General features: G+C 34.4%; 1 protein-coding gene across 3 annotated transcripts in view; it reads left to right on the top strand.

Moving 5' to 3' along the window:
* Window positions 1-23037, top strand: part of PIK3C3 (phosphatidylinositol 3-kinase catalytic subunit type 3) — a 160036-nt gene that overhangs the window by 45211 nt on the left and 91788 nt on the right. For all 3 annotated transcript variants that reach the window (XR_450203.2, XM_057526841.1, XM_007172783.2), the window contains exons 5-9: window positions 6805-6891; window positions 8873-8968; window positions 11601-11672; window positions 16265-16369; window positions 17177-17269. Coding sequence is in view for 2 of the 3 variants with exons in the window: in XM_057526841.1 (XP_057382824.1) it covers window positions 6805-6891; window positions 8873-8968; window positions 11601-11672; window positions 16265-16369; window positions 17177-17269 (453 nt within the window). In the remaining variant the exon portion in view is untranslated. The remainder of the gene's footprint in view (window positions 1-6804; window positions 6892-8872; window positions 8969-11600; window positions 11673-16264; window positions 16370-17176; window positions 17270-23037) is intronic.

Raw genomic sequence — 23037 nt, 5'->3', positions numbered from 1 at the left:
TCCCCTTGCTCCCCATTTACTCCCCAAAGCTCTTGAACAAAATTGCAGAGTATACAAGCATTTGTTTTCTGTTCTATCACCCTTCCACATTAGAAGTTCTGTCAATAAATATAAATATTCATTGAATGGATAAATGCTAGGTTCTGTCAACCATTCATAGCTCTAGCACTCAAGAAGCTTATGGTCTAGTAGGACAGGTACAAATAAGGAGCAAAGAATTGTGACTTGTGGTGATCATGGAAGTCTATCTGTTCCCAGGGATAGCTATCCAGTTTGATGTTCCTTTTCTCTGCTGTTCCTAGTCTATAGCAAGTTGGCCTTCTTTTAGTTCTGTCCTTGGTACTTGTATTGAACACCTACTAATCTGAGACATCTTCCTCAAGCACGTATCTGTCCTCCCATTAAGTCTGATATGCATGATTAGTACTCCAAGCAGTTTCCTGGGCATGTTCTTATTGGTTCTTACAGATTCTTTTATTTAAGTAGCTTTTAAAACCCCTTGCTATTTAATTCTTGGAGAAGTTAGAGCTCAATAATTATGCTGTTATTTCTGTGACAGTGGGCTTCTCTTCCAAGCTCTGTACGATTTCTTGTGTATTCTGTAGAAACTTATGTTCCTTAAACAGAGAAAATGACTCTTTTACTGATATCTTGACCTAGCTGCTTTCTAGGATGGACACCCTAGTGAGGATTATCTCTTCACAAGCAATTTGAAACAGATTGTACTAGTTTTACCCTGCTGTTTAACAGAATGTAGATTTTCTCGTTTGGGAGATCTAGGTCAGACCCCAAATGAAATATAAACTGTTCAAGTTCATTTGTTGGTCTTCATTATCTATAGACATTCTCAAACTGGAGACAACTGGAAACTGCTTTGGACTGATGAAAACCACCCAAGTCTGTCTACATAGTCATCAGCACCTATAGAGAGAGATGAAGTGACATAGATTATGGGCTAATAACAGCTGCTTACAGTTTGCATAGTGCTTTATAGTTTTCTAAAATTTTTAGTAAAAAATTTCATCTAATATTTAATTATTTAATCTGCATTGAGTCTTAAAAGTAAAAGGCCTTATTGTCTGAAGAACTGAAACAGGTGGCTGGAGTGTAGCATATCAGTTGGAGAGTTGTAAGAGCTTATTTTGGAGAGGAAGGCAAGGCCTAATCATTTAGAAATTGTGATAGCTAATTCTAGACTTTACCTGATACCTAAAGTCCAGTCAAGAGCTAGCTTTGCCATCTTCAAATTCTCTCCCCTTGCTCTTCTGCAATTGAGCAATCAACTGTATGTTGTCCAGTAAGTGCTGTGCTAGCTAGTTTCCAAAGGTGACCGTCAATGAAATATGCCTCTTGATACTCACGCTTCCATGTTGGATCTGCACTAGCTCTGTGACTCATTTTAACTAACATGATGCAGCTGAACTGATGCTATGCCTGTTCCAGGGCTAAACTTTAAGACAACTTGAAAGCTTCTGTTTTTTGCACTTTTGGGGAATAATGAGCCACCATGTAAGAAGTCCAGCTACCTAGTTGGAGTGACTATGTTGAAAGACTACCTGGAGAGGGAGCAGCACTGAGAGTACCTTCAGAAAGAGAGAGGCCCCACCACTCTGGTTTCCCACCTGAGCCCATCCTTTCCCACAAAGGCGTTGGAAATGTGAGTGAAGCTATCTTGGACATTCCAGCTCCAGCTACCACATGACAACAGTCTCATGAGAGACTGTTAGACAAAGAGAAAAAAAAAAATATCCAGATGTCCTCAAGAAAATGACTTCTTGATGTCTCCAAGAATCATGAAAAATATTAAAATGAGTGGTGTTTTAAGGCACTAAGTTTTGTGGTGCTTTGTTACATAGTATCAGATAAATAGCACAAGTAGCTAGGGGACATTTTGAGTGGTAACTTTCTAGTGCAACAGAAATTATAAAACTGATTCAAGTAGAGAACTATCTAGAAATTCTGCTGTCAATCTCAAGAGTCTGGTGTGAGACAAACTTGTAAACAAACAGTCATAGCATAAGTGGTACCTCTCATTCTGCAGTTGGCTTTTGCATTCAACAGTGTCATAGTGATGTTTCCTATCGGGGTATATGGATTTTTCTTTCTTTTTGATTATAGTATTTCTTAGTGTGTGTGCCATAGTTTACTTAACAGTTCCCACTATTGATAGACATTTACATTCTTTTATGTCTCAGTTTTCCATATTGCAAACAGTGATGCACAAAATGAATATATCTCAGGTAATTTAAACTTGTACTCCAAAATGGCTTTACCAGTTTATGGTACTACCATCCTTGACCATGCATTCTTTGGTTGCTATTTGTAAGGTTGAGAATGGTCATCTTTTAGTATTCAAATACAGAAGGTAAGAATATGCTATATAGGAAATAATATTTATTAGCAGCAAACATGAATTCTGGAATTAGTGAAATGACTTTAGAAAATTTTTGATTTGTCTGATTATTTAGTAAGGGAGAGAAAAATGCCCAACACATTCTGCAACATCTAAACTTAATATGCTATTGTCAATTTTTTCCTCAAAGGAAACTAGTGGAGAATCAACTACTGTATCATAAGTATGAAACTTGTGTTTAAAAAATTACAGAAGTTAATTAGACTTAAATCTTTTACTATGACTGCATCAATAGAGGAGATAGCAAAGACTGATAGAAGGAGTATGGACTTTATAGACCTGGGGTTTAAATCCTAGCTCTGCCACTTCAGTATGGTAGTTGATGTGATACGACCCTTTATATTTTTATTCATTTAAAAAACTAGTTTGGAACATGTGGCAAAATGCGTGAGAATATAATTCTCTAAAGACTGTATGGAATAATACTACCTATCATATTTTGCATCCATTATCCTATTTGAATTTTGCTAGCAGAAATAGAAGTTAATACTTCTTTTTGTACATGAGGGTTCGAAAATGACAGAATTCGAAAATGGAGTGCTAGGGTTAGAACCCAGGTCAAATGGCTCCTAGTCTAGCACTCTTCCCTTTAGGTCACATTGCCTGGTGTTCTTTTGGTTCCCTTGTAACTAATTCTTAGTCTGTTTCCATGTTAGTGTATTTGTCTAATGTTCCACCAGAGCCTGCAAAATGTTTAGTCCCTGCTTTGTGTGAGTAATAGTGCTAAGCTCTTTTTGTTGCCTCATCCATTTTCATTTAGAGATTACCTCAAGTGAAAAGGAATTTGTTATTCAGAAGAAAGCTAAGCTGATAATATTTTTATATTACAATGATCCTCAGACTTTTTGTATGAAGCTACTATTTTCATTTCTGAAATAGTATGACCATGTAGTTGTGATAAGAGTCCCTTAGTTGAGAGATATAAAGAATATTGATGAAGATTTTTAGTTCTGTGAGAGAGATAATAATTGGTAGAAGTGTTTGGCATCCTTGTAGGAACACCATCATAACATGTATAATGGAAACGAAGACAAATCATAAAGACAAGCTACCATTGCAGTCCTTAATGCTCAATTTTGCTTTATGCTATGAATTTGTTTAGAAAGAAAGAGGGGATTTGATACATGAATAATGCTGATGTTTAAAATTACACTTTCTAAGACAAAATCTAGTTTCAGTTTGAGGACCTTGGAAATTATCTTGAATTCTCTGTATATTTGAAGTGTCAATGTATTATTTAATTTGTGAAACCAAAGGTAGGTTGGTATGTAAGACCTTCAGAGGACTCTACCAACTACAACTCTAGAAATTCTTTTACCGCTGGTTCTTTTATTACCGTTAATTCTTTTTTTTTTAAAAGATTTATTTATTGATTGATTGATTGATTGCTATGTTGGGTCTTTGTTTCTGTGCTAGGGCTTTCTCTAGTTGCGGCAAGTGGGGACCACTCTTCATCGCAGTGCGCGGGCCTCTCACTATCGTGACCTCTCTTGTTGTGGAGCACAGGCTCCAAACGCGCAGGCTCAGTAGTTGTGGCTCATGGGCCTAATTGCCCCGCGGCATGTGGGATCTTCCTAGACCAGGGCGCGAACCCGTGTCCCCTGCATTAGCAGGCAGATTCTCAACCACTGCGCCACCAGGGAAGCCGCCCGTTAATTCTTTTATTACTTCTTCTTAAAAGTAAAGCGCACATGCACACCTATGTGCTTAAGTCTTACAGTAGTAAATTATAGGCTCCAGAGAAGTGCCTTATTTATGTAACTGTCTGTTATTTTTCATATTGAGATGTGAAAAAAATAGTTTATTTCCAATTTGAAGAACTATCATTATAATTCTCTCCCTTTGTAATAATCAAAATGCAAGAAATGTAGAACATGGAGATAATTTCAGGAAAGGCTTCATTATTTTTTAGCATGTTTAGATGGCAGATTATAGACCATTTAAAATTTTTTGTTTCTGTGTAAAAAACTATGATGATTAGTCTCTAGCCAAGTCCATTTCTTATCTTGATAGTTGTGTATGGCTTCTGTTGTGTATAAGAATGTATCAAATGTGAAGGTGACATAACACTTCTTTTTTTGATTTTTTAGATTTTTTAAAGATTTTATTTTTGTTGAACAGTTTTACATTCACAGCAATACTAAGAGGAAGGTACAGATATTTCTCATATACACTCTGCCGCAGCACATGCATAGCCTCCCCTATTGTCAACACTTCTCACCACAGTGGTACATTTGTTACAATTTGTTACAATTGATGAACCTATACTGACAACTCATAATCACCCAAAGACCATATACCTCAGTGTTCTCTCTTGGTATTGTACATTCTATGGGCTTTGACAAATGTTTAATGTCATTTGTCCATCATTATAGTATGATACAGAGTAGTTTTACTGCCCTAAAAATCTTCTGTGCTCCACTTATACATCCCTTCTTCCCCCGCAACCCTGGGCAACTAGTTATCTTTTTATTATCTCCATAGTTTTATCAATACCTTTTCTTTACTTGGAATCATACTGTACCTACCCTTTTCAGATTGGCCTCTTTCACTTAGCAATGTGCAAGTAATGTGTACTTAAGGTTCCTCCATGTCTTTTCATTGATTGATACCTCCTTTCCTTTTCGCACTATATAACATTGTTTGAATGTATCCATTTATCCATTCACTTGGTGAAGGCCATCTGAATTGCTTCCAAGTTTTGGTTATTATAAATAAAGCTGCTATAAATATCCATGTGCAGGCTTTTGTGTGGGCATTAAGTATTCAACTCCTTTGGGTAAATACAATGGAGGGCAATTCCTGGACTGTATGGTAAGAGTATGTTTAGTTTTGTAAGAAACTGCCACACTGACTTCCAGAATGGCTGTACATTTTGCATTCCCACCAGCAATTAATGAGATTTCCTGTAGCTCTACATCCTCACCTGCATTTAGTGTTGTCAGTGTTCCAAATCTTGGTCATTCTGATAAGTGTTTAGTGATTTCTCATTGTTTTAACTTGCATTTCCCTGATGGCATATGATGTGGAGCATCTTTTCATATGCTTATTTGCCATCCATATCTCTTCTTTGGTGAGTTGTTTATTAAGATCTTTGGCCCATTTTTTAAATCAGGTTGGTTATTTTCTTATTGTTGAGTTTTAAGAGTTCTTTGTATATTTTGGCCAACATTCCTTTATCATATGTGCCTTTTGCAAATATTTTCTCCCGGTCCGTGGCTTGTTTTCTCATTCTCTTCACAATGTCTTTCACAGAGCAGAATTTTTTAATTTTAATGAAGTCCAGCTTATCAGTGATTTCTTTCATGGATTATGCCTTTGGTGTTGCATCTAAAAAGTTGTCACCATACCCAAGGTCATCTAGGTTTTCTCCTATGTTATCTTCTAGGAGTTTTGTATTTTGCGATTTACATTTAGGTCTGTGATTCATTTTGAGTTAATTATTGTGAAGAGTGTAAGGTCTTTGTCTACACGTATTTGTTTGCATGTGCATGTCCAGTTATCCCAGCGATATTTGAAAAGACTCTTTGCTCCATTTTATTGCCTCTGCTTCTTGGTCAAAGATCGTTGACTCTATTTATGTGGTCTCTTTCTGGACTCCGTTCTGTTCCGTTGATCCATTTATCTATTCTTTTGCCAATACCACACTGTCTTGATTACAGTAGCTATATATTAAGTCTTATAGTTGGGTAATATATAGCTTCCAATTTTGTTCTTCAGTACTGTGTTGGCTATTATGGATCTTTTGCCTTTCCGTATAAACTTTAGAATCAGTTTGTTGATATCTACAAAATAACTTGCTGGGATTCTTTTTTTTTTTTTTTGGACTAGGATTGCTTTGAATCTATAAATCAAGTTGGGAAGTACTGACATCTTGACAATATTGAGTCATCTTAGCGTGAATGGAGTATCTGTCCATTAATTTAGTCCTTCTTTGATTTTGTTCATCAGAGTTTTGTAGTTTTCCCCACGTAGATCTTGTACATATTTTGTTAGATTTATACCAATTTCATTTTTGGGAGGCGCTAATGTAAATGATACTGTGTTTTGATATTGTGTTTTTAATTTCAAGTTTTACTTATTGATTGCTGATAACAATATATAAGAAAGAGATTGACTTTTATATATGAACCTTGTATCTTCCTTGCTGTAATTGCTTATTAGTTCCAGGAGCTTTTTGTCCATTTTAAAATATTTTCTACATAAATGATCATGTCACCTTTGAATAAAGAAAGTATTATTTCTTTCTTCCCAATCTGTATATCATTTATTTCCTTTTTCTTTGCATTAGCTAGTACTTCCAGTGTCATGTTGATGATCATTACCATTCTTTATCCTCCTTTCTGTGAGATCTATCTCTTAAAATTTTCTCCATTATATATTTTTTGCAGCTCACCAAAGCTCATCGACAAGGTCACATGGTGAAAGTAGATTGGCTGGACAGATTGACATTTAGAGAAATAGAAATGATAAATGAGGTGGGTTGTATCCCTCTTTTTTATTTCAAAATATTTTCTCCAGAATTTTAACTGAAAAATTTTTTAGAAGAACTATTTATTGCCAGGTATCTCTCAAATGTGGGAGCATTGAGGATTACCTCTAGTTGTGAGGTTTATGCTAATAAAAGGAAAACTTAGGATATCTGCCTTTCTTATATTTTAGTGTTCTCTTGAACCCCGAAATAGGTAGTGGATATCATAAGTGTACTAAATATCATATAAGTGAAGCCCATGTTAAGCTTGATGCCTCACTTGTATGTTCTCTCTTTCTCCATATGGCAGTTTATGTCCAAGTTGATTGGATAAATCTGTCAACATAGTGTCAAAACAACCTCTTCACTTCAGTTACCTTAAATCATCAATAGCAATTCCTCTCCCCAATTAAGATATTCCTTGTCTTATTTAGTACATATAGGGCTGTGCACACTTAATGAGGTTACATGGTTCAAGTAATTTGTGTGCTTTCTTGATTTTGTGTATTGGTCCAGAATATGTTTAATGAAAAGATGGCTTCAGTGAAACTGTTAACAAAAGTTAGAACGACAAAAAAATTTTTTCTGTGCACTAGCACTGAAATACTAGATGTTTGGCCTAACATTCTGTCTAGGAAGCAGAAATAATGGTTATATATTAGTCACATTAGGAGAGAGGAATAGCAATTTTGTGAAATGCATAGCTTGTAGTGATCACCACATGGCACAACTGACTTGTTTTGTGTTCTTTCAACAGTTTTCAGCAGGTGGAAAGAGAGAAATTTGTCATTTTACAGTGAACACTTAGAAAAGTTAAATTCCGACATTGTTCATTTTTTAAAAACTAATTAGTAGTGTCTAACAACATTTATATTCAGTATGAATACTGGACATCTTTTCTAAATGTATTCATAATACATTCTTATATACTGAAACTGGAAGAAAATTTTACTTTTTTGAATTTTGATAATAGTCACATTCCAAAAATAGTTTAATCAAAATGCTTACTTTTTTCTTTTTCCTATTTTTAGTTAAAAAAATATTTTAATTTTTCTATTCTTCAACTTAGATACCCCTGGGTGTAGAAAATGTAACATTAGAGCATGCTTTGCCCAGCCTTTTTCACTCACTCTATCTGCACTCTTTGAAAGATAGGAGGGAGGCCATTACCATTATCATAATAGATTATAATATGCTTCATAAAGCTGAACAGTTTAAGTGACCTCCTTAGATCTTTATGATTATATACATATAGATTTAAAGCCATTTTTCAAACTGTTTTGGGTCAGGACTAATCGCCCTTTTAAATTTCATTTTATTTTCACTTCATTATTAATATATTTACTTTTTTAAGGGGGCACATTTATACACACAATCAGCATTTTACATGTTGGGGAAGAAGTAACTCTTCCCAGTGTATTTAAAGTCTATTGATAAAACTTTACAAATGATTACAAGTTATTTTAAGACCATTTATAAATTGTAAAAAACTTGTTAATGTTGTATCTGTTAAGCTCAAATGACCTCTGTCCTTAGTTACATACTTTGTTTTACTTTTGTTTTTTGTTATACTTATATTAATTTCTATAGTTAGATTAGTCCATATGGTTTAAAGGTGAACTGTTCTTTGCTTAAAATTATTAGAAATACAAATTTTTTTTTTAAATAAAATAATTCTCCTGCAAATGTGTATGAAATACCTTTAAATGTTATATAATAGAATTCATACTACTGAATAAACCAAAAATGTCATTAAGTTTGAGGAGAGAGTTATAAGTGAGTAGTAGACACTTCTGGATAAAACAGTAGTGCTGTATATAATGAAATAGTGCTGTGTAAAACAGTGCATTTATAATAATGAAATAAAAAATTGTTACATTTTAAATTGTATTTGATAGAATCCATGTATTACTGAATTGGGAATAATGATACAAACTGATGTTGAAGAAAATCATTTTTCATAAAAAATCTTGTTTTTTCTTTTTTAGAGTGAAAAACGAAGTTCTAATTTCATGTACTTGATGGTTGAGTTTCGATGTGTCAAGTGTGATGATAAGGAATATGGTATTGTTTATTATGAAAAGGTATTTTCCTTGGAACTGTTTATGGTCTCTAAAGTAGAAGGGAGGGGAAACATTAAAAAAAAAATTATTGTTTTTCCTGCTGGGATGAATTCTTTGGCTGCAGAATGGCAGCAGACAGCTGTCAGCAGCAGCTGTTTGTATATACACAAATCAAATCATATAGCTACAACAAGATTACAAAAGCTGATCACTCATGTAATGCAGTTCTGGGTTATAGAATTCAATAAATATGCAAGAGATTAAAAACTTTTTGATTAATTGTTCTGTAAATTGGCAAGTAAGACATTAGAGCAGTAGCTTCATTAACAAGCAGTGTCCATTTGAAAAGTAAAAAGAGGGAATCATATTTTTTATGTGGTAGGCTATTGAATGTTAAGGGTATGTTTGTTATTTGAATGTGTATGTAATGTGTTGGAATTGTATATGTAACAATTCCAACATAAGTATGCTTATGAAATACCTTATAAATGTTCATTTATATAATATATGCAGAATTAAGAAAACCATGTTATCAGGAGGCTGAGTGGTAATGAATATGAAGTTATGAATTTGCTCTGGTCTGTTCATTACCAAAAGAAAGTAGTTGTATATTTGATATCTAGCTACTTGAAAAATATCTGTGCCTTAAATGCTTATTGATGGGTCTTCATTTTAGTACTACAGAAATAATAGTATGCGTAGTTCAAAACCACATAAATTAGGTACCTTCTATTATTTTGGAAGTACTGAGACAAGTGCTTATGAGGACAGTGCGAATCAGAATCAGCGTGAATGAGGACAGACTTTCGATACATGGCATAATAGAAAAATATTTCTTCTAGCATAGAGCTAAGCTATATGCAGTTTATTTGTTCATTAGAAGCAGCACTTTTAAATTACCTTTACACATTAGTGTTATTTGTTAAAGTTGTCACAAGTGATTTTTTAAAAATATATGTTTTATAACTATTAAATTACTATTTGAAAGATGTTTTCATAATGAAGGTTTAGGGTTTGTATAGTTAACTTGTGATCTTTTTTCTGGTACTTTTCAAGTTAATGTATTTTTCTCTTTAGCTTGTACCCCTTCCTAAAGTAAAAGGTTGGGAAAAGTTAACTTGTTTCAGCTTTTTATTTTATAAATAGTACTCTCTGGGGGAAAAAAAAGATAAGAAGGTAGACTATTTAATATTTTTTGTTAATTAATTAGAAAGACTACATTAAAAAGAAAGGGAAATGTAGGTGAGTGAAATTGTTTTGTTACCAATACATCTTAATAAAATCACTTTTTACATTTTTACTATATGTAATTTCATTAAAAGCAGTATTTCCTGCCCATATGGAGTTTATATTGCAGGAACATGCTAATGGTGATGGTACTTTCAATCATCGGAGACTTGAAGGATCTTTTGAAAGACAGCTTTGATGATAGACGAAATAATAACAGAATAGAAATTAGAAGAATTTCTAGTATTTTTGAAAAGGTTCTTGACCCCTTTCTACTGCTTCTTGAAAATTGCCCATAAATTAATGCCTGTCTACCTACCCTGTCATATTTCCACTTAGTGTAAAGATTGCTGGGTCAGTGTATTGAATCTAATGGAAATATACTTTCCTGTCACCTGTCTTTTGTGACAGATAGCCTTAGTGAAGATTACTTGTCACAGTTGGGCTGATAAATGTGTTTTCTGATGTTGTGACTGAGAACCAGCCTGTTAAACAATGGCTGTGGGAATTTGTGGTTTTCTCTAGGACTCAATTACTGAACCTAAAGTAAAGTCACAATACTTCCCCTCTTTCAGTCTCTCCTGATTTTGTTGCTCATATCTAAAATTGAAAATATGCTAGCATTTGGAAATTGACAGAAAAACTTGATGCTAAGTGTACAGTTGTGAGGAAATGAATTTAAACCTTAATTAGTTTATCCTTTTCCAGGATGTATGCAGTGACATTTATTATGCAGAATTACCTTTCTTGCCTGAATTGGATAAAAGTAAAAGCCAAAATTCTTCAAAAATGATAATACCAACAAAATAAGACAGATTTATTTCTTAAGAATTGATGGATTGATTCTTGCTATTCAAATTTGCATTGCGTTGAGTAAGTATCCTCTGAGAAGCAATGCTGCTGAGTTTCTAGTTGTATATAAGTTTGAGTAATGTTAACCCACATTTAAAATTCTACTTATCTGAGTGGAACTTAATTGTGATAATTTGAAAAATTACCAAAATCCACTTAGTAGTTTTTGCAAATGATGTGACAGATCCATTGTGCCATATTTTAATTATACTCTTTGGTTTCTTGTTCTAAGTTTGAAAATTAGGACATACTCTTTTGACTCAGTCATTATAAGCAAAGTTTAAAACAAAATCCGGACAAAGATAATCTACTAATTTCCAGACCTCATATCTCTAAAAACTATAATACAGACTTTTTTTATTGTTAGAGTTTATTTTTCTCAAAATATTTTATCATCAACAAAAGGTAAAAAATGGATATGTATTTTAAAATATAGTTGAATGAAGATAATTGTTTAAAGGGAGGAACGATGTTCATTAAAAATTAAAATACATTAGAGTGCACATGATCATGTATGACATTTTAACCATTTGATTAAAAAAATTTTTTTTAAACTTGTTATGCTGTAATCCAGGATGGTGATGAGTCATCTCCAATCTTAACAAGCTTTGAGATAGTGAAAGTTCCTGACCCTCAGATGTCTATGGTGAGTCATTGTCAAATTTCTTATGAAAATTCTTTTTTCCAGAGTGATTATGACTTAGATCCACATCATACACTTTCTTTTTAAAAACTATATCTGTAACTACATTGGTTATTTAAAAGATTCATAAATTCACTTCAGCTATTGATATATGTAATCAGGTTCAGATGGAATCTTTACAAGAAATCTTAACACCTTAAAATAAGGTCAAGATAGTATAGTGTTGGGGAACCATTTTGTTTGAATTATTGAAAAAGCTATGGAATGCAGTCTTGAAGGACTAGGGGAAACAAGTATTTGAAAGATTGTCATCATAACAGAAGGGAAATTATTTCTACCAGAAGATAACACTAAGATCAATGGATGGAAATTTTAGGGAGACTGATTTTGTTGAAAAATAGGGAAGATTATTGTAACTACTAGAACTATTCAATTTGGATTATGGTGTTTTGGATGATTTTGATATACCTGCATTGAATTGTTGAGATGATAGCTCTCTCAGGAATAAGAAAGAGGAAGAATTCCTACTTTGCAGCAGAGATTTAATTTGATGACTTCAAATTTAGAAAGTTCCAGGCAAAAAATCCTTATAGCAACATAAGAGATACTGTGATATTTACACTTAGAATTCACTTATATCACTCTGAACTATTTTCTCCTTATTTTATACATTTCTAATTAGATTAATTACCTTCCTAATCAGAACAAAGTAGATAAAAAATAGTACATGGGAAGATGAAAACATGATGACTGGAGTAAATACAGTTCATTAGAGCAGGAAGTAATGGCTGATGGCCTAACATCAAAGGAAGAAATAGGGGGGAAAAGGGAATAAAAAGTTAGAAAACAAAGGTCATTCGGGAATCTTAGAAACAAACACCTAAGTACTTTCACAGATCTTATGCCTAGCATAATAAAATAAAGTTAATAGATCTAAAATTGACACTGTGGATTGGAAGAATCAACATTGTGAAAATGACTATACTACCCAAAGGAATCTCCAGATTCAATGCAATCCCTATCAAACTACCAATGGCATTTTTCACAGAACTAGAACAAAAAATTTCACAATTTGTATGGAAACACAAAAGACCCCGAATACCCAAAGCAATCTTTTTTTTTTTTTTTTTTTTTTTTTAAAGGCTACATTTTATAGCTACTTTATTTATTTATTTATTTATTTTTGGCTGTGTTGGGTCTTCGGTTCGTGTGAGGGCTTTCTCCGGTTACAGCAAGTGGGGGCCACTCTTCATTGCGGTGCGGGGACCGCTCTTCATCGCGGTGCGCGGGCCTTTCACCATCGCGGCCCCTCCCGTTGCGGGGCACAGGCTCCAGACGCGCAGGCTCAGTAGTTGTGGCTCACGGGCCCAGCCGCTCCGTGGCATGTGGGATCCTCCCAGACCAGGGCTCGAACCCGTGTCCCCTGCATTAGCAGGCAGATTCTCAACCACTGCGCCACCAGGGAAGCCCCCCAAAGCAATCTTGAGAAAGAAAAACGGAGCTGGAGGAATCAGGCTCCCGGACTTCAGACTATACTACAAAGTTACAGTAATCAAGACAGTATGGTACTGGCACAAAAACAGAAATATAGATCAATGGAACAGGATAGAAAGCCCAGAGATAAACCCACGCACATATGGTCACCTTACCTTTGATAAAGGAGGCAAGAATATTACAATGGAGAAAAGACAGCGTCTTCAATAAGTGGTGCTGGGAAAGCTGGACAGCTACATGTAAAAGAATGAAATTAGAACACTCCCTAACACCATACACACAAAAAACTCAAAATGAATTAAAGACCTAAATGTAAGGCCAGACACTATCAAACTCGTAGAGGAAAACATAGGCAGAACACTCTGTGACATAAATCATAGCAAGATCCTTTTTGACCTACCACCTAGAGAAATGGAAATAAAAACAAAAATAAACAAATAGGACCTAATGAAACTTCAAAGCTTTTGCACAGCAAAGGAAACCATAAGCAAGACCAAAAGACAACCCTCAGAATGGGAGAAAATATTTGCAAATGAAGCAACCGACAAAGGATTAATCCCCAAAATTTACAAGCAGCTCATGCAGCTCAATATCCAAAAAACAACCCAATCCAAAATTGGGCAGACGACCTAAATAGACATTTCTCCAAAGATATACAGACTGCCAACAAACACTTGAAAGAATGCTCAACATCATTAATCATTAGAGAAATGCAAATCAAAACTACAATGCGATATCATCTCACACAGGTCAGAATGGCCATCATCAAGAAATCTACAAACAGTAAATGCTGGAGAGGGTGTGGAGAAAAGGGAACCCTCTTGCACTGTTGGTGGGAATGTAAATTGATACAGCCACTATGGAGAACAATATGGAGTTTCCTTAAAACAACTAAAAATAGAACTACCATATGACCCTGCAATCCCACTACTGGGCATGTACCCTGAGAAAACCATCATTCAAAAATAGTCATGTACCACAATGTTCATTGCAGCTCTATTTACAGTAGCCAGGACATGGAAGCAACCTAAGTGTCCATCGACAGATGAATGGATAAAGAAGATGTGGTACATATATACAATGGAATATTACTCAGCCATAAAAAGAAACGACATTGAGTTATTTGTAGTGAGGTGAATGGACCTAGAGTCCGTCATACAGAGTGAAGTAAGTCAGAAAGAGAAAAACAAATACAGTATGCTAACACATATATATGGAATCTGAAAAAGAAAAAATCGTCATGAAGAACCTAGGGGCTAGACGGGAATAAAGACGCAGACCTACTAGAGAATGGACTTGAGGACACGGGGAGGGGGGAGGGTAAGCTGGGACAAAGTGAGAGAGTGGTAGTGTATATATGGACATATATACACTCCCAAATGTAAAATAGATAGCTAGTGGGAAGCAGTCGCATAGCACAGGGAGATCAACTCGGTGCTTTGTGACCAGCTAGAAGGGTGGGATAGGGAGGGTGGGAGGGAGGGAGATGCAAGAGGGAAGAGATATGGGGATATATGTATATGTATATTCACTTTGTTATAAAGCAGAAACTAACACACCATTGTAAAGCAATTATACTCCAATAGAAACGTTAAAAAATAAAAATAAAATTGACACTGAATTTTCATTATAAAATCAAATTGTATTTTGCATTCTGGATATTTGAAACACACTAATGGTTACGTTCAAAATGGTTGAGAGTATTCAAGTTTTGTCATACTGGGACCATATTAACTCCTATCAAAATGTCAGGTAAATGAGATGTCTGTATATTTAGTGTATTTTTTTCTAAAGAAAATGCTCATCAACAATTACAGGTTTAATATTATGGATGCTGTAATTAAAAAACAAAGATCTAGGACCTCTGTGAACAATTTTTAGTTTTAAATACAATCAAGATAAAACAAAACAAAAGATTAAGAAAAAAAGCTACCCTCTTTACCCCCTATGTTAAAAAATTTTAATTTGTAGCCATTAGTATTAACTAAAGAGAGGAATATATTTTAACAAACATTGAGTGCTGCTAAGCTGGTATATCACTGTATCAGACAATAAATTAGAGTCTATAGTTACAAGTATGGTACTAGCACATGTACATTTGCAAATGGACTGGTAGAACTGACTAAAAATCCCAGAAATAGATCCAAGTACATATGTAAATTGACGAAGGTGGCATTTCATCACTGGAGCATAGTGCTGGGGAATGAGCCATTTGGAAAAAGATGAAATTAAATCAAATCCACACCTCACACCATACATAAGGAAAAACTCCAAATGAATCAGGGATTTAAATATTATAAAATGAAACCTTACTAGTACTTTACTGTCAGTGTAGGGAAAGACTTTCTAACGAGTCAAAATCCAGAAGCAACAAAAGAAATGATTGATAAATTTGACTATGTTAAAAAATTTGCATGGCAAAAACACTGTAACAAAGTCAAAAGACAGTTGACAAACTGGGAGAAACTATTTGTGACATACATCACAGACAAAGGACTGAATATCTAATATGTAAAGAACTCTTAAGAACTGAAGAATAAAGGACCAGAAAGCCAAATTAGGAAAAAAAACATGAACAGACAATTCACACATACAAAAATGAATAAAATAAAGTCTCTTAAGCAAAGGCAGTATGTTCAAAACTAATGATTTTGGCCATAGGTAAAATAGTTAAGCATTTTGGTCATTCATTGTCCCTGCCCTCAGTTACTACTGGCAGTTAAACTCTAAGATGATAATACAATTATATCACGAAGTCACTAGTAGCTCATAGGAAGAGGGAGTGCTTTAATCTGAGTTGCCAGGGGAGATTTTAGAGTGAAGGTGACATTTGAGTGGGTAGAGGGTATAAAACCTTGAATACAATGGAGAGTTAAAACAAGAAGCTGGAATGGCATGCTCATGTGTGCCTGGTGAAGCATGAGGTATGCTTACTTTCCCTATCACCACAAGATACATAGGAGACTAAAGTTGTAACACGAATAAAATGTTAAATATTATAAACTGGTCTTAAGTATTTACTTTTCTGTTTCTAAGTGGCTGTTGAAACTGCTTACTGGTGAAATTTACATTGTTGGTTAATATTCTTAAATAATTTATAGGAAAATTTAGTTGAGAGCAAACACCACAAACTTGCCCGGAGTTTAAGAAGTGGACCTTCTGACCACGATCTCAAACCTAATGCTGCCACAAGAGATCAACTGAATGTAAGAGAATTTATAAAATATTAATTTAAAAATAATTAAGTGGGTATTTTGGTTGTGACTGATGCGATAGCACATCACTTAAAAGTGATTCAGACACAGGTTAATGAACCCTATGTAATTTCAACAACTTCACATTTCTGTAGTTTTATATCATTTTGGGGCTTTCAGGAAATATATTAGCCCTAGAGACAGAACTGCAAATAGTGTATGCTTTCTTGATATAGTGTTCTTAGAAACTGGCCCTAAGATACATTGCCTGAGCTTTCGCTGACTTAACAAGAGAAATGTTTATCATTTGGGTGTGTTTTTTTTTTTTTTTTTTTCTTTTCCTTGTGTGTGTGTTGGGGGGAGGGGGCTTTTTCCCTCATTTTTATTTTTTTAAAAATGTTTTCTACAGTTTTTAAGGGTTACTTTCCATTTGCAGTTATTACAAATTATTGTATCTATTCCCTGTGTTGTACAATCCTTGAGCCTATCTTGCATGCAGTAGTTTGGTTGGGGGGAGCTTTTGTTATTTGGATTTGTTGTGTCTTTGGTTGAAGTAAATTAGCTCTGTAATTACATACTTTTTTTTAATATGGAGCTTGACTTTTTTTTTCTTTTTCTCCTCTTATACTCTAATATCCTTTTTGAACTGATAAGTACAGCAAATTTAAGTCTTACTTGGCTGCATGTATATTCTCCTTGCTTCTGTAATAGTTCAATTATATATATATTTAAATGAATGAAAAATTTTAAATGAAATGGAAATATATAGGAATTTTTTTTTATTTGACAAAAGTAGTTTTTTTGTTTTCTTTGTTGTAGATTATTGTGAGTTATCCACCAACCAAGCAACTTACATATGAAGAACAAGATCTTGTATGGAAGTTTAGATATTATCTTACTAATCAAGAAAAAGTGAGTTTCTTGAATATTTTCATATATCAAATTATCTATAAACTTTGTTGCTAATGAGCAAAATGAAGTAAAACTGCCAGAGAAATACAGACTTATTCTCAAACTTGAAAAAAGAAAGGTTTATAGAGTAATATATATCGTTACTCCATTTTTTAAAAATTTAAAACACAAAGACACATGTACCTATTTGTTGATGTATAGACAATGTCTGAATGGGTTAAGTCAGAGAGACTTGGGTTCAGTTTCCAGCACTACAACTTACTCTTACTGGGTAAGGTGAGGCAAGTTGCTTTGGAAGCTTTGTTTCCTCATTTTTCTAATTATGACAACTCTCCTTCACAGGTGAGATAATACAGATGAATAACCTGGTTGGGTACTTAAAGCATAGTAGGTGCAGAGTAAATGTTGACTCACTTTATCTTCATTATTCTCACCTCTTTGAGCCTGGGTGGCTGGCAAAAGGTTTATGTTATTTAAAGAACTATAGAATTCTGGAGGAGATGTGGCTAGAGAGAGAGTATGGGAAATGTAATTTGAAATGGTAAATTGAGTTGGTGGAATGGCATCCAGCTTGGCATGAGGATAGAGGCTAGGTCAGAACTAGACATTTGCTTTCCATAATGGAACTATGGAGTAGATGAAGTTTCTGGAGAGAGAGAATTGGAATGAAGCAGTCAGCACTAGACTTTAGTGTAGAGACTTAGTTTTGAGGCTTACTATTTATTACTATTTATTGTCACAAAGAAGCTTTTTGACTGCTTTAGTTTCCTCATATTTAATATGAGTCCATTAAATTATAGTGAACTTTAAGTCTCTTCTAGTTCATAAAATAGTCGGTAAATTCTTAGAACATAGGTTCAAAGACTAACTGTTAAGGTATAATAATAATAACCAGCATTTATTAAACAACCACTGTGTGTCAGGGATATTTGAAATCCCACAACAACCCCACAATATAGGTATTATTGTTAACTATTCTACAGTTGAGGAAACCTGAGTCTTAGAGAGATTAAGGAACCTGTGCAGAATCAAAGCTTATAACTGCTGCTTCTTGATAGGCTCACATTTATGAGTTAGTAGAGAAGGTAGTCAGTGAAGTCATAGAAAAGAGGATTATACAGAATATACAGCATCATGTATGCCTTAACAGGAATTCTGAAATGCATTGTGGGCAAAACAGAGAAGCATCAGGAAAATTAATATCTATCAGATATATAATTATGTGAGAATGAATGAATGAATGAATGTTTACAGTCTTATGAGATTGTCTTTAGGTACTTTGTTAACTTGTTTTTCTGAAACAGTTGTATTTCCTTTAGTCTCTAAAGTAAAGATAAAAACCCAGTTACAGCTCATTTTAACTCTTCACCTTTTCTTCTTTTATTGATGCCTTCGGAAATTCTTTGTAGATGAATCATATTCATTCTCTTTTATATCTATAACAAGAATAAGAGAGGAATTTTAAATTTGCTATAGCTTTTGAGTGTTATTCTCTTTATCCCTGCAAAAAAGGAAAGATTCATCAGCAGAAGCACAGATTTATGATTTCTGTGTTTTATAGAAAGATTGAGTTAGTATCGTGATACTCTGTTAAATGAAGAATAACCTTGGTCACAGAAATTGCATCTTGGATGCAGCACAGTGCTGTCTAAAAATACGCAGTAAGATACTGAATTAAACTTGTTAGAATGTATAGGTTCAAGAAGCATAGAATAGATTTACAAAGCAGAACTCCCTTAGATAGAAAGGCTTCCAAGGAAAACTGTTTGTTTTAACAAGTCATCACTTCCCACTGAAATTCAATTACTTCTAGATATGTGCAAAAGAAATAAAATGCTCAAGTGATATAAAGTGTGTGACAAGTTTCATTTAACTAGTTGATTTCAACTTTTTGAAAGGTAGGTGATGAAACTTCAATTCTCAGGACATATTATAGGATTCTTAAGATCACTAGAGTAGAGTGAACGCTATTTTTTAATGTTTAGGAAGCACTTTTCAGAAAACCAAATATATATTGGTCTTGAAGTGACCAAAGGAATTATTAAAATAGCTGCATTTGTATCTTTGTAATAATTTAAAATGGGTTTTGTAGAAAATAAATACTCCTGTACCACTGTCCTTTAATTTATTTATAAAAGAAATTCGTTCAGTGCCAGCTTCTCAGGAACTGTGATTTAGGTTCTTTACAGTTGAGCCCTAAGGCTGAAAAGATTTCCTAGAGAGAAAGCAGTGCTCAGGAAACAAGTTGGTGGAAATTGGTTCTTACAAAGTTGTACTTCTTATTTATTTTTTAATCAAATTTGGTCTTTCCACCTATGTTTTTCTAAATGACCTGTCTTAAGTATTTCGGATAAAAAGCCCTCTAGTCTAGACTTGATGTTGTACCTGAAAAGTTCACAGTAATAAGTTTGTCCAACAAAATCAGTTGAATTTATGAAGTATTTTTAATTTTGTGGTCCTTAGCATATAGGAAGTGACTCATTTTTGCAGAATTCAAAATGTGACTATTGTAACTTTTTAAATTCAGCTTTAAAAAAAAAATTCAGCTTTTAACATGGTAAATGGCCTTTCTTATTAAAATGTTAATGAAAAATAACCGTTATATTAATTCCTTTCCATTATGCTTAGGGAACAAAAATAGTAGGAAGAGTCATAATGGTGAAGGTAATAGTGATGCACACTGAATGCTCTTATGAGGCTGCTTCTGAGACAGTGACATCAGGACAATAATCATATTTGTGCCTCCTGGCAAGAAGTTGATGGCAAACCATAGCAGAAATGAATTCAATTCAGTAAGCATTTGGTATCAGGTCTTGGCCTAGTGTTATTTAAGGCTCTGGGCTTTGAGGTATTATGTCCCTGTAAATTTCATATAAATTAAAACTGTTTTGGGGAAAAGATAATTACACACAACCAAAATGGAGAAGTAGAGGATAGTAACTGATAAAGGGTCACTGTCTTATTAGTAAACAGTTAGGTAATTACTATAATAGAGATGTGAAGGAGAACACAAGATCAGTGTGCTATGATATGAGGGAGGTTTTACAGAGCCAAGATTGGTCTTGAAGTTTGAACAAACTTTGATGGTCATTATTATTTGATGATCATTTTTCATGGGAAAGAAAAGCATGAGTAAGGCAGAGTGTTAGGTTCAGGAGACAGAAAAGTTTGTATGAAACGTTCTTTAAATAGAAAAGGTGGAATCAGATTGTAATGAGCCTTGAATTCTGTGGTTCAGAGTTGGATATCACTGGCAATAAGAAACCCCTAAAGCAAACAGAATGTGTCTAAACAAGTGGTGTTTTAAGGAAGATGAACCAGGTGGATTGGAGCAGAGCTGAGAATGAAAAAAAGAGACATAATTAGGAGGCTTATGTATGGATTTTGAGAGCTGTATTGGAGAGCAAAGGAAGGAGAGGATAATGTGTAAAATGACTTGGAGGTAATTCCCAAGAATTAGGCCTGAGTGACTGAAATAAGGAAATATGGCAAGTGGAAGGAGCAGGGTAAGAAGATATTTCGTTTTTGAATGTTTTGAATTTAAAATATTAGGAGAATAGCTGTGATACGGTGATGTAATAAGAAATCATATATTTGGTCTTCATCTCTGGTTCCTGGCACAGAGTTTCTAAAACCTTAGGAATTTCATGAGTGGTAAGGATGAGAGGAGTGTCTTTTGTTTTTCATAAGAAGCCCCTTTCAACTATACCTGTATTTATGCTAACGAGGTGACTCTTGAAGAGTGGGGCTCATTGCCAAAAGAACGAAACCTTTGATTAGAGGGTTGGAATTTTCAGCCCCACCCTTGACCTCTGGGGAGGGAGGAGGGGAGATCGTAAAGGGGCTGGTGATGGAATTAATAACTCACGAATGGCTAATGATTTAATCAGTTGTGTCTACGTTATGGAATCTCTGTGAAAACCTATAGACCTTCAGGGTTGGTGAATGCATCCATGTGCCAGGAAGGTGGCACATTCCTAACTATGGGGACAGAAGCTCCTGTGCTTGGGACCCTTCCGGACCTCGCCTAATGTACCTCTTCACCTGGTTATTCATTTATATCTTTTATAATAAACCAGCAGTAATAAGTAAACTATTTCTCTGAATTCTTTGTGCCATAATAGCAAATTATTGAGCCTGAGGAAGGGTCATGGGAACCCCCAATATGTAGCCAAGCTGGGCTGAAGTATGGGTACCTGAGAATCCAGTGTTTGCTCTTGGCATCTGAAATGGGAAGCAGTCTTGTGAGACTAACCCCTTAACCTCTGCAATCTGCACTGAGTGTCAGAATTCAGTTAAATTGTAGGACACTCAGTGTCTGCAGAGAATTAGGAAATTGGTTCATGTGGACAACCCACACATTTGATGTCAGAAGTGTCTTGAGTAGAAGAACAGGTTTTCCTTTAGCAACAAGGTAGTAATTTCCAGTAATTTAGTTGGTAGAAGTTAATATTAGAAATATATATGATAAATACAGTGTTTTCAACTCTGAAATGTGATCATGATTCTAAAAGTAGGAGATAGCAATGAAGTGATTCTAAGATCAGAAAGGAGGTTAACAAAATATTTATTGCTATTAATATAAAACGTGGTAATACGTACAGTAATGTTAACATTTGATGCTAGACTCAACAGCAAAAATAGAATAACAATAATATCAGATGTTGAAATAATTAACATTTATCAACTATTTATTATATATATATCCTGTTTTAAGCATTTATATTCATTAACTTATTTAATTTTTACCACGACCTTATGAGATAGATCACTTAAAAGTTAAATAATGTGTTCCATGTGACACAGTAATAATTGATGGAGCTGGAAATTAAGATTTGAACCCAAAGACCTTGCCTTAGTCTAAAGCCTATACTATCTGTGGAAGCTCTAGGGATAAAATTGCGTTTGAATCCTGTACCTTTGTTTTACATAGATCAATAAAGCATCTTTAAAGGACCTGAGATTAAGTATCATCATTATTATAGCTGTCTTCAAATTGTTGCACTTCCTTTCTTTCTCATTACTCTTCTTGTTTCCTCCTTCATTCTATTATCTCCTTGTTTACATTTGTAACATTTAGCATTATCAAGTTGTGAAATCTTTGTACAGTGTCTTAAGTTCCCTGGCAGCAGTGTATTCCGTAAATCTTACTAATAAATCTATAAATCTGAGAATCTGGGAGTTAGATTGTTTCAGTTGCTGAACTGAGTACATCAGCCTGCTGCAAGATTTGCTTATAATAAGTACATACCTGCACATTTCTATTAAGACTACTGGTATACTGTGAAATGGCAAAGCTTTCACTGTAGTTGTTTAAGAAGTATTGCTGTGTTTCCACATTCAGTCTAGAAATACATTTTGGAAGTGAAAAATAAATGCATAGAATAAGTTAGGAGGGCAGTCCATGTTTTTATATGGAAAGGGAACACTGCCCTGAATGGTGTGCAGGAGGTGCAGAAGAAATGGACAGCTGTCCTTGGGGGATGCAGACTCCAGTTGTAGACATAAGAATGCCCAGAAAAGCATTTGGTAGTTAGAAGAGCATCATTCAAATGAAGATAGTAAAACTGAGGCAGCTACTAAAAGAAGAGCTGAAAGTTGCTGAAAACTGCCTGGAAAAGTTGAGATTTTGACAAGCTGGCCTTAAAGAAGATGACACTACAGTTTTGGCGAAGAGCATAAGGAAGGAATGAACTCCTTGTAGACAGGAGTTAGACAGTCATTATAAAATAGGTTAGCTTGGTTGAACCTTAGAGGGGGCAATGAGA

Source organism: Balaenoptera acutorostrata, chromosome 13 (genome assembly GCF_949987535.1).
Source record: "Balaenoptera acutorostrata chromosome 13, mBalAcu1.1, whole genome shotgun sequence".
NCBI classification, from domain to species: Eukaryota; Metazoa; Chordata; class Mammalia; order Artiodactyla; family Balaenopteridae; genus Balaenoptera; species Balaenoptera acutorostrata.
This window is presented reverse-complemented; position numbering and strand designations above follow the sequence as displayed.